Raw genomic sequence first — 12,851 nt, 5'->3', positions numbered from 1 at the left:
TTTAAATTCATACCTCTAAAAAATATTTGTGGCTATTGCAGCTCTATAGAGTAACACTGAGGATGGTGGGGTTAAATTAAAGTCTGTTTGTTTAAGTGACCATTTTATCAAAACGCCTTAAAAAGAACACACACAGTAAAGTACACTTGACACAGTAATGCTCTTCCCTGTTCACACACTTAGATGAGAAACAGGAATAGAAACAGGCGTGCATACTTCAACACATTTCCTCCCCACTTCAAAACAACATGAAAGATGCACACACCAGAATATCAATTAATTCCAGCTGCCGTCCGGTATTTGTGTGGAAAACTGTGATTGGAAGCATGGAATACGTTTAGTTGATCCAGGATGTTTACAACAAGCAGCGACAGAAACCATTTTGTCAGTCTGCTTGTGCGGCTCAGGAGGAGGATTTGGATTTCTCAAAATATTTGTCCACCACAACTCCCCCTGAAACGTTAAACCTGCTCTCTCTCCACGCAGAAGAGGCCCGTCGCAGTTAGCAGTCAGAATACTGCCAAGGGCATTTCTTGTTTTCATATTCAGACAGCATGAAATATGGCCGACATTAGTCTTCACTAAAGAACAAACAACAGCCGTTTGGCCATGACGGATTCGTTCTTCTGACACTTCTTGTCTGCTGGTTGGGTTTTTTTTACTGCCTACTCATTCACTTCAGCTGACATGAAGAAAAGGCATCTAATTCTCATTTTACTATATGTGACTTTTCAAAACTTTGACTAAAATTTGCTTGACAGCAGGATGGAAACTTGGCTTATGATGTGGTCTCCCCCCCCCCGGTCAGAGGAACAGCAGATGGTCCCGATATGAAAACACAGGCGGATATTAAACCTTCAGAATGACAGAAGGGGGAGACAGAATGAAAGGAACAGGCTGAATGGTAAAATGTAGTCAAATTAGCATGTTTATGTTGACCCTGACGTAACGGGATAGTAAGATGCTGAGCCCGTTTTCTGGCGTCTTGATGGAGATGTGACATTCAAGACAGGAAAGGGATCAAGTGCTTGTCAAGCGGCTGTCTGACATCTACAGCAGGAGCTGTAAATCCAGGGATATGTGGAGCTACCAGAGCTCCGAACTGCTTTTTCTCTCACTCCGACCATTACAGACAGAAGAAAAAAAAAAAAAAAAAAAAAAAAATCACAGCCTGTCACTTTGCAACCTCTGGGCTCACAAGATTAAAGAAGTTGTCATTTAAACCAGTTTCCCACTTTAAAGAGGTTCTTATTGCCTACTTAAAGGCTACAGGGGCTCACAGCTCCTGCAGGAAATGTTTGAGGTTACAGCCTTAGTGGGGAAAAAAAAAACGTACAATTGTTATTATTGTAATTATCTAACAGTTTAACTGAAATCACAGAGGGACAGACGCTGCACTAAAGGTGGGATTTCTGTCAGTAAGCAGCACTGTAAACAGCTGTGGAAGTGCAGGTTAACAGGAATTTGGAGGCAGAACCGAGAACTTTCAGGAACTGTTGCTTGTTGGGCCTGTAAATCACTGGTAACTGTTAGGGGTAGTGGAAATAACAGAGGTCAGTCGACTTTGAATTAAAGGCTGATTTCCTATGATTTATTGTGTGCTGCAGTGTAGTTAGATGTTTGAACTGTGCTTTGAAACTTAGAGACTCTAAAAGGCAGCAGCCCATAAAAGGCTATTTTGCTACTGATGTCTTAGAGGTGATAAAATAAGGAAAAGCTTGTTCAGTTCTGGCAAAGAGACAATTAGCAGTTTTTCTACGTGGAGAGAGAAAGCTCTAATGTACTGATTCAGTTTTCTGTCTTCCATACCATTTCCACCACACTTGGTCTGTATATCTATATGTGCTGTGAAAATGCACGAATATCATTATGATGACAGAATAGAGGTCATCCATATGACTGGATGGGAAATAGATATGTCATGCACACATTGCTCAAGAGTTATCCGCCATATTGGATGATGGTGATACAACCATTGGTTGCTTGGGTAAAATGTGTATTCCCCGGCTGGTTGTCATTGGTTGCTGGAAATTGGTGACATTTGCTGAGTAAAATCAGAATCAAAGACGTTTGCTGCACTAAAAACCTCTTAGCAATCATGCTTTGGTTGCTAGCAGGTTGCCACAGTTGGCTGTAGAGTTTATCTCTGTCTGCAAATACTCGCTAAAGTCAAAGTTTCACCTTTGTGCTGCAGCTAACATGTTTTAAAGGGCAAACATTTTACATTCAAGGAAAAGTGTCTTTATTTTTTGGTTTGCTTTGCAATTTTCAGGTTTCACTACAGCTCAGAGAATAGCTGCAAGAATATGCTAGCAACCAAAACAATGCCAACTAGCTGGGAAATACACATTCCTCCATCCTGAGCTGTGGTTGCCAGATGGTTGCAGATCAGTCTCTAGGCCTGTGTGACTGGCACCATGTTCACTTGACCCTACACTGAGAACAGTGATTTTCACATGTTACATGGTGAGTGGTCACATGTCTGCAACACCTCAAAGGGACCAGAAATGGTTTTGGAACCACAGATATCGCCATCTGGTGGCCTTCAGACAGAATGCTTATGGTGATCATAAACTGCTGATTTAAACAGGAAGTCCTTCCCGTCTCATACCACAGCATGCATGTTTATTTGTTAGATTTTTCTTATTAAGCTAATTATTAAGCATTTTATCTCAGTTTTGATTGGAGCTGCTTCTTTGGTGTTTGTTCATGTTTTGGCTGCCGTCACGCACTAAATAAAGTACGTCTCATCTCTAGCTAAATTAGAATAACATGCAGTGTTATTCTAATTCATGTATCAGTGATATTACCGAGCGCACTTTTAACATTCATGATTTCCGTCAGTGATTCAAAGAACACATCCCAGCGCCTTCTAGCACCAGAGGAGCTGTGGGTGGAAGAATAGACCCGACTCATTTCTGACCTGATTTTCACATGAATTATGAGTCCAGTGAAGAACGACACATTCCACACCTGTCAAGAAGCAACAGTGTATTTTAAACTGGTCTCGCAGGTTTGATGAAAGACCCCGGTCCCCACTCTACTCGGCTCTGTATTTACGTAAGCGATGGTATCTGCTGCGCTCCTGTTTGAGTAGCAGGCAGAGGCCTCTTCCCTTTCCAAATGACTTTGTCTCAGAGGAAGTTGTGATTTGGCTCCTCTGGGCCTTGATAAGATTGGAGTGTCTGATTAGGATGACTCCGCCTGGCTTGCGGCAGGAAACTGGACAGTGTATGTGTGGCGGCAGAGAGGAACTATGCACGGTGAGGTTACGTGCTCGGTGGACCGTTTGTGTTTGGGTGTTTACGCTTGTCTCGACACTAAAGCTTTGACCTGGAACAAACAGAATCACTGCTCACCAGAAAAAAGGCTGATCTGGGGTTTAGAGATTTTACTATCAGGTCACCTCACTGCGTCAGACTCCAACTGAAAATGTGCATAATGAAGATTTAGACTTAAGGTCTAGTAGCGGACATCAAATTTCAGATTTATATATGATAATAAAGTTAACAACACTCGTTGAACTGCTTTAAAAAGTTTATGAAAGTACATGGCTGTAGGTTGTGTGTGGACGCACTGTTGTTATCACATTTTGAGCAGCAGATGCTTAATTTCATCCATAAGTTTTCTTTAGTTTTTCATTTATGTAAAGGAAAAGACAAAAATCAGGCAGCAGATGGAAATTTAGGGTACGTTCGGAACAATGACCGTCCTCAACTTTTCTGTTGTTATCCAGACTGAACCACCACACATCGGCAGGATTTACTCCTGTGAGTCAGTCTATCGAGTTCACATTTCGTCCACATCAGGCGGGTTTTGTGCATTTTGTTCGGGGCAGTGACATGTTTGTGTTTGTGTAAACAGAAACAAGAAATTAAATTAAGTTTCTGTAAGATTTCTGCTCACGTTCAGAACTTTCTGCATGTTAAAAGTTACACGTGTGTGTTTTGCCGTGGCTTTCTGGAAACAAGTGGGAAAGGTAACATCACCGTAGGAAAAGGTAATTGGGTAACATTTGTTCTTAAAAACGGGCTATTCCTTTAACAAAAAAGACAAATATGACTTTAATTTGAAGGACTACGTGACTGTTATTTATATTTTGAGAGGAAAAAACTATTCAGTTTATTATAATCTGTAACAAATCTGGAATAATGTGTTATATAAACTATGACAGCCAACTAACTGCATATAAAACAAGTAGCATTTACTCCAACTCTGCTTCTAACTTGCCGTGTTTGCTATGCAGTCGTTTGTGTTTTTGATCAAATCTGCAAAAGCCAGATATTCTCAGCTTTCTCTCACACTCAGATCACGAGCAGCTCCCGTCCTTCAGACGTCCAATATCCAACCGATATTTGAGGGCAGTGCTTTTTACACCTCACTGAATGTCTGCGTGACTGGTCCATGTTCTGTTTGCCGTTCAGGGAGCGCTCGGGAGCGTCTCCAGGGCTACAGAGGCGTGGTTGGAGATCAGAGGTATGTCAGCTGCCTGTCAAAACGGCACGCCATGCTTCCGTACTCCTCCTCGCTCCTTCTCTGCGGTATTCTCCTGTCAGTTCGGTCAGCTTTGCAAAAGGAGTCAGCTTTGCAAAGTTTAAGACGCCCGCGGTCATGACGGGCCACAGGGGCAAATACCAAAACTCACCAAATCAGAAATGCAGCTTTAGACCAACAACAGTAAAAATATACACAAGTGATTTTTTGTACTGACAGGACTGAGAGTCCAGTAACGGCATTTTATCTACACTGCATGTTGGCTGCTCTGTGGACTCTGTAAGAAAACTAAACTTATGACTTTAGTACAAAACATGCGAAGTACTCACAAATAAACTCCCAGATTTTACAAAAAGTGAATTTAATTGAAGCTGAAGAGATTTGTTCCTGCAAACAGTAATAATGAGCCAATTTGTGGGTTCTGAAAGGACGTTCTCCTCTTTGACCCACAGTATGAACAAAAATCAATTTTACAAGCTTACAAATATGTGAAAACATTTGTGTAAAGACTTCATTACACTGAAGTCCTTAGAAATAGCTGTTTAAAGTGTTCAGGAAGCAGTGACCCTGAGTTCATGGCATCTTCCAATAAATACAAGCTCCCATTCATTAAACCTCCTCAGCGGTACACTTACAGAAACTTCTAGGTGTCCTGGATAAACTGATGCTGGTGTACAAACGTAAACATCAAACTATTCGTTGTCTGTTTGTGGTCTTTATTTTGCTGCATGATATAATTACTTTCACATTTCAGTAATTTCAAGTATTTAGTGAGTTTTACAGCTATCAAATCTTTCTCCTTCCTGGAAAACACTTACTAGGTGCACATTTCATCTGCTCTTTAATGCACATATCTAATCAATAAATCCAGGTCACATTCATACGGGTCTAAAACAGTAAGTAATGCCAGCACAGAGCTGATTGAGCAGCTTGTTATGATGTTAAATTCAGGGTAACATCTTTTTAATTCTAAATTACTTGATATTATCCTGAATTATATCAAGTATCTTAATATGTTATGTTGTTAAACTCTGATTCATTGATATTCTGAAATGTCTTTTATAGCAAATAATTGGTAATAATAGTAATTCAACATCTGTGTGAGAACTCTGGACAGTTTAAACATCTGCAGGCTAAAACTGGTAGTTAGCAGTTTTGTGGTAAACTTATATCTATGTTGTAGGATACTGGATCTGTTAGAGCTCATCCTCAGTCATTGCTGTATTAGTTCGTACCTGATAGGTAGTGATGGCTGCATCTGTTATTTCGATCAAGCAACCTACTGAGTTTAAAGACTCAGTAGAAAATATTCAAATAAGACTGCTGGGCGAAGTGGAACAATGAGTGTCCGATGTTGAAGATGTAAATGCTCGGGTGGAGAAATGTGCGGAGAAGTGTGACAAGAAATTGGTAACATTCTGGGCATGGGTGGAGGATTTGGAGAACTGGAGCCAGAGGACTAATGTGAGAATGGTGGGGCTGAAAGAAGGCAAAGAAGAAAGAAGGTACATGGCTCAGGAGGTGGAGTGAATAATTTCTCAAGAACTCGGCATTATGGGTAGTGAGTTCAAAGTGGGACACACTCAATTGCTCACTGGCCCCTAAACCAGAACATAGGTGAAGAGCAAGTAGGCTTCGTTAAGTTCAGGCCTGCGGTAGACAACATGAGGCTGCTTACTCATCTAATACACATGAATCACTCTTAATTCAATCCCTGTAGCAGCATACGACATTTTGTTAAAGATTTCATTTGGGACAAGAAGAAAACTAGAATTAGCATGAAGAAAACGGGGGTGTGGCCCTCCCCCAATTTAAGGTCATATAGTCTTGCATTTGAAGAATCATTACATTAGCTTAATGGATTATAAGCTATATTGCCTAACCAAAAGAAATTACTCAAAGTTTCTTTTTTGGTCAAAATAGGTTTCTGGTTGTTAAGTGATGACGTACGAACCCTGCTTCTAGGTACAAACTGCACTGTGTTCATTAAGGCGGTTGTCTTTTTAACGTGTTTTATGCTATGTATCTTGTTCTATTTAATTTGAACAAGCCCTTAAAAAATAGTCAGTGATCGTTGTGGCCTCTCTGGGTTTTTAATATCACTGTCGTCTCATGGTTTGCCAGACACCAAATATTTGAACGGTTCAGAAAAGAAACGCTCTGAGGCTAACTAAGATTTGAATGTGCACATGAAGCTGAGGATCAGGAGTTTTTCACAGCGAGTCATCCAGACAATGCAGCAGTGTGCTAATGACTAACCTCATGCTGGGGATGGATCATCTGCTCAACAGGGACTCTTACATTAACTTTTATTGAGGGGAAAAAGTTAGTGTTCATCCACCAGCTTCACTGTGCTAATGTGTTTATATTATGCTAACCATAGCTTTGTAGCTAGCCAGCACGTAGCACACCATTCAGTGTTGGTCAAGTTACTTGAAAAAAGTAATCAGTAACTAATTACTTCCCCCAAAGGTAATCCCGTTACTTTACTGATTACTTATTTTCAAAAGTAATTAGCTACTTAGTTACTTTAAAAAAAAACATGATTTACAACCTGAATAGGTAATAAAGCGATAGATCTTTCAGCCCAGTTCTACTTTTTCTGCATACTCCATCATATAAAATGTAATCAAATGAAAAGGTCTCTTTTTAAAACTTGTTTTAATTAGTTTTAATCTTTTAACTTTATGCGTCAAGCAAAAGTTAAATTATATGCACCATTCTCTGACTGGAAGAAATTTGTTTAACATTTAAAGTCTAAGGAGCTTGGAAAGAAAAGCGTCTGGACTTCTTTAAGTTGCTTGAAGACGTTTTGGGTGAGCTCACCCGAAACCCTGGCTGATTGAGACCCACACCTGTTTTCACACCTTGGCTCATGTGATTAGGTAGAGGATCATCAGGGGGTCCTTTGTCCCTCTTTGGGGGAAACTCCCACTGGGTTTAAATCTGGAACTCTCCGCCATTTGACCTTAGAACTGAAGAAGCTTCTCGGATGAGAGGTGAAACGTCTTCAAGCAACTTAAAGAAGTCCAGCAGTTTCTCCGTGAATGTCACATTCCCGTGGCAGCGTACTGTCGGTGCTCACTCAGAGTTTAGGGATTTTTTGCTGTAAAAAGAAGTTTTCTTCCCACGCAGTGAACAGTGGACGCTAATGTTTTTGCCACTTTTTATGGAATCAAACTCAAAGTAAGGTCAGTACTTCCACGCTTTAAACGCTGCACGCTCATACTCTCTCCTGCACTCGATATATGATCCACTGTTGATCTGCACACAGCTGTTGTCAAGAACGTCGCACTTGCTTACGTCACTGTCATGAGACACTCTTGCAAACGAAATCACAGTTTAGTAATGCAGTAACGCAGCGTGCTTACGGGAAGGTAACAGTAATCTAATTACTTTTTGCAATAGTAATCCCTTACTTTACTCGTTACTTGAAAAAGTAATCAGATTACACGTTACTGCCCATCTCTGACACCATTATATACCAGCTAGCCCAACTTCAGTAACCCTACAAACGTTGCTGCTGTTTAGTTGTCTTTCTGTCTTAATTTATGCAGAGCTGTACGTTTTAGTAATCTCAGTCACAACGTGGTATATCATCTTAAGATGGAAACTAGCAAGCTAACTGCCTGCTAACTTCTAACTCTGTTAAACTTCACAAATCCTTTTAAATGCTTTTTTATGGCTGCCTGGATATTAAACTTGATTGTTATACCTGGTAGAGCAGCTACACTGACCATTTTAAGACTGACGAGGCAGATCTAGAGATGCATTATGTTAGCTAAAGGTAACACCTAAACATGAGAAACCTGGTTTATACTTTTTTAAATCAAAAGATTCAATGAGATATGTTTGACTTAATTAGTGGAATGGCAACCATAAGTTTGGCACAAGAATATGAACTGTTTACTATGAAATGTTAAGAGTTCATTTCCCAACAGGTTCCCAACTGCATTTGCTTTGGCCTGCAACATGTCTCACCTCAGTATTGACTCTAAAACCTCAGTGAGTCCTGATACTTAATGAGCCACTTGTGCATTTAGGTAGGAACACCTATAGCTCATTAACTGTTAGGTGAAAAACAACACGTGTGAGGTCCTCGGTGAATCTTACTGCAGTTTTTAAAATAAATTATGGTTAAGTTGTCTTTGATGAAAAAAAAGGTCAACTGATATATTATTGTTATTTATGATATGAAACCTGCTGTACTTTGTTTTTATGAGGCTGTCTGGCATTTACAGATGAGTATCTGGAGAAGGAAATGGACCAGAATTAACTGCAGTTAGAAAAAGAGGAGAAACTCTCTCTTAACCTTTCCTGGGAAAAACTTTCATTTTTTTTCTATGTAAAGGAGGAAATGTGTGTTTGTTGAGGTTTTTGAAGACATTCAGGGAGGAATCGCTCTCAAAACAACTGCATTAGGTGGTGTAAGCTGCAGGTGTGTCAGATATTAGACTGCACTTTGTGACCTGTTGTGGCCTTTGGGTTTGTACTTTTTTATCTTTCATTTACTGGTTAGGTTTAGACACTGAAAACTAATTGCTGAGGTATTTGCCCACATGGAAAAGATTTATATAAATCTTATAAAGTTTGTATCTGTCTTGTGTGAAACTTGCATGAAAAGCATACAAGAGTGAAAACAGATATAAGATCCCTTGAAAAATTATATAAATGAAACTTGTATGTTTTGGATACTTCCTAAAACAATATATGAAAGTAATGAGAAAGTGGCCACTTTCATGAGTAAATCATATAAGCCTTATAAGATTCACTATATGAAGTAGGCCACATCTTATGCAAGTCTTTTATAAGTTTTTGCTATTTCTTTTCCATGTGGGTGTGGTTAGGTTTAGGCACTAAAATTACTTGAATAGGTAGTTTTGGTCAGGTTTAGGTAGTTTGTTAGAGACTCCTGGTTGGGTTTTGGTACGAACTCTGCTTGGCTATATGTAGAAAAGACTGTGGTTTGCATTAAATATACCTGTTCATCACACTAACCCTACTTACCTACTAAATGACAAGTTGGGAATAACAGACCTTGTGTGTAAATGAACCATGTGAGCACTAACCTTGGGCAAGAGAACAGACAGGAATAACTGTCTAGTCTCATGATTTAAGCCACTGCCTCCTGTCTCCTTTCGTAGACTTTATTGCTCTGTCAAACAAGACCGTTTACTCTCAGCAAATAATACTACCACGGCTGGTTTGTACGCCAAGAGATCCACACCCAAGGGCACCTTGTACATACCCCTGTGATGCCAGGAAACTCAAACAAAACAATGCTGGAAGTTCATCAACACCACTTACAGACAAACATTTCTGTGTGTGTGAACAAGGACAGTGCTGACAAATGAGTGAGAGATAAATTAATTATAAATTAAACTAAATAATTAAAATGATAAAAAAAAAACACCATAAATAAAATCACTGGTTATGCCAAGTCAAAAGTCCAAGAAGCCACAAACATTTCATTCACGATAATCAACAAAAAGATGAATTAAAATGTCGGAACTAGAGAGCTAAAGCAACTCACTGAACAATGAAGCGCATATACGAAGCTGCACTCTTATTCACCAGGAGGCGCCACAGCGGCAGCGAAGCATCGTCGGGCAGATTCTTTTACTCCGGATGCCTTCCTGACACAACCCCAAAGGGAGTCTCCTCCTGGGATCAAACCGAGGACGCTTCGGCTGTTTGGTGAGTGTGGAGCCACAGTGAACCGCATATATACAGAACCTCTGTTCAAAAAACATTACAAGTTGAACTTGGACAAAAGGCACCAGGAATCGAACCAATAACCTCCAAACAGCATCCTGATTGCTCCCGCTACGCCACAGTTCAAACAGGTTCTTCCTCACATTAACACAAATTTACTGACAATAAAAACATGGTGAGAAAGAAACTAAGGGTCCAAAAGGAAAACACAGGTATGAAGTGCCATGTTTCAGAATAAAAGCCTCAACTTTTTTTACACTGAGTCTACATACAGGAGTGCCTTCGACGCACTTTAATGTGTTTTCAGAGTAAAATGTCTGAATATGTGTACGGTGGTTTTCTTCAGCAGGTGGAAAGTTCTCTCCAGCGGATCACATTTCAAAAGTAACCCACGCACATTCAGAGTGAATCCCACGCTCTTCCTGCCAGTAAAACGAGCTTTTATATCACCAGAGTTCAAAAGCTCACTTGTGAAGTTTTCAGGCCCACGGCCTTCAAACAACAAAGAAGTTTTAGTCAGCGCTGGAGTTCTTTAAATTCTTCTTCTGCCTCAAGAATCAACATATTTACGTCTCATCTGAAGTCACTCAACAAACAAACCTTTGAAAAAGTTTTTATGTCTCGCTAAACTCATCTCCAAATCGCCTCCTTTGAATAACGCCATCAGAGAGAAACAGCATTAGGAGGCCGATCTCATTACCTCCCATCCTGTCGTGTAACACAACATTTAGGCTTGAGCTGAACTCATACTCACTTGTGATCAACATGCTGTTCGAGGTGTGAGGACTGTGAGCAGAGGAAACTTCAGCAGGCCTCCATGTCACTCCTGACAGCTGAACCGGACAAACACATGAGCTTCATAAAGAATTAAATCCAGAGCCATATATCCAGCGTGGGAACGGAGCTGTGAAGTCCAGTTATGCTGGTCGTGTCGGGCACCGTGTTAATGAAGTCATTGTTGAAGTTTTCCCCTTTTCCTCTACCACTCCCCTTCCCTTCCCATGCCTTGGACCAGACCATCTGAACACCACAGACAGGGGGGGGGGGGTATCCTAAAAATAGCCAGAGGGAAGACTTGAGCAGACACGAGAGCGCCTGCTGGAGGAGCCGCTTTGAGTTTGAAGGGTGAGTTTGGGAGATAAAATCTGTACAGATGTTGAAGGTCCCCCCAAGAAGGAAATATTGGATTGTAGAGCGACCTGGCTGCACCCAGGCAGGCCGGTGATTATTATTCCCCCCGTGTTAAATACTATAAAACAGAAAATCCAGTTTGCCTGAAAAGAGGCCTAATCAATAATCTCCTCCGCTCGAGGCTGCTATCACAACCCTCAGACGGTGAAATTACAGACAGAGAAATGAGTGAAGAAATGAACTTTCCTTCTCTCTGAGATCCAGTGCTTTCCACCAGCTCCAGTCTCCGACCTTAACCGATTACTGGTGCGGCAAAAGAACAGCTTTGGATGAAATGGAAGACAGATACGCGACTGAGCCAGTGACTCAACGCGGGAAGGATAAAGTCCTTGCCGTGCCCTAATAGTCTGTAGTTCTTCAAGGTTTCATCTCGGCTCGGTCCAAGGTATACCATTAGCGTTAATGGGCTTCCATTCAACGCATAGGTGTTTGATTATGGGCTTTTAAATGTGAATAACTCCCTCAGAGAAGAGGAGAGGAGAGCGGTTCGCGGCACTCGCATCATTAATTCACAAGTGGAGGAGGAGGAAGTGGGAGTATGTAAACAACTGATGGACTTTTCCCAGTGTGTGGAGGTGCAGAGGGAAGAGGAGGAGTGGAAACAAGGCCCGATGAGATGCTTTAAAACCGACCCAGAGATTTTAGAGATGAGGTCATATTTCGGTCCATGTCACCACTTAAACTGGCCTAATTCACACTGATTAATTAGGATGTGTGTGTGTGTGTGTGTGTGAGAGTGTGTGTGAGTGAGAGACAGCAGCTGCTGTGAACAGACTGAGCAGCAGGCTTACATTCAATCACTTCTATTGCCTCCTTAATATTTACTCTGATATTTTACAACATCTGGGATTTATGGAGACATCTGGGATGGTGATCCCAGAGGTGTACATACGCTGGACAGAGGAACGTGGGGCTGATCAAAAAAAGGAAGTAAGGATCTGATTAAAGTTTGATTTACAAAATTAAAGTCATAAAATTATATCAGTCATAAAAATATATTAAAAAAAATCTAAACTTTCAGTGAGTATTTCCCATCTTGAAATATAGATTCTCCTTTTCTTCTTACTGTTGGCCTTTGAGTCAGCATCGTGAGTCTGTAACTTTAGCCGTGGTGCTTTTTTGGAGCCAGAGGTCACGAGGGTGGAGTGCTAATAGTCAGCTAAATATAGTAAGCTTGGTTAGCCAGGATACTTTACTATAAGTCAGCTCGGGTCTAAGGGTTGGTGACTAAATGTACCAGTGTATTTTTATTTGATTCAATATGCACCAAAACGCACCAAGAGCTGAAACAAGACAGAGTAATGGGAGAATCAGGCGGTAAGCCTGTTTATTTCTGCTGTCTGACCGACTCACTGCTGGAGCCTCTAGTGGACATTAGAGAAACTGCAGGTTTCTGTGAGCTCTGTGAGGCCTAATCAACAACGTGTCAACAATTGTTGCTCTATGGTTTA

At 40.8% G+C, this 12,851-nt stretch overlaps 1 protein-coding gene across 3 annotated transcripts in view; it reads right to left on the bottom strand.

Moving 5' to 3' along the window:
* si:dkeyp-23e4.3 (rho GTPase-activating protein 7) overlaps positions 1 to 12,851 on the bottom strand; it is a 100,689-nt gene that overhangs the window by 23,160 nt on the left and 64,678 nt on the right. The window contains exon 1 of one of the 3 annotated variants that reach the window (XM_040032562.1): positions 10,964 to 12,359. The exons of the other annotated variants lie outside the window; for them this stretch is intronic. Within the exon in view, the coding sequence (XP_039888496.1) occupies positions 10,964 to 10,976 (13 nt within the window). The 5' untranslated portion in view covers positions 10,977 to 12,359. Of the gene's footprint in view, positions 1 to 10,963; positions 12,360 to 12,851 lie in introns of those variants that run through there. 3 annotated transcript variants of the gene reach the window in all.

The sequence above is a fragment of the Simochromis diagramma genome, unplaced genomic scaffold (genome assembly GCF_900408965.1).
Source record: "Simochromis diagramma unplaced genomic scaffold, fSimDia1.1 OVJJ01000216.1, whole genome shotgun sequence".
NCBI classification, from domain to species: Eukaryota; Metazoa; Chordata; class Actinopteri; order Cichliformes; family Cichlidae; genus Simochromis; species Simochromis diagramma.
The sequence above is the reverse complement of the archived record's forward strand: the minus strand, read 5'-3'. Positions and strand labels throughout refer to the sequence as shown.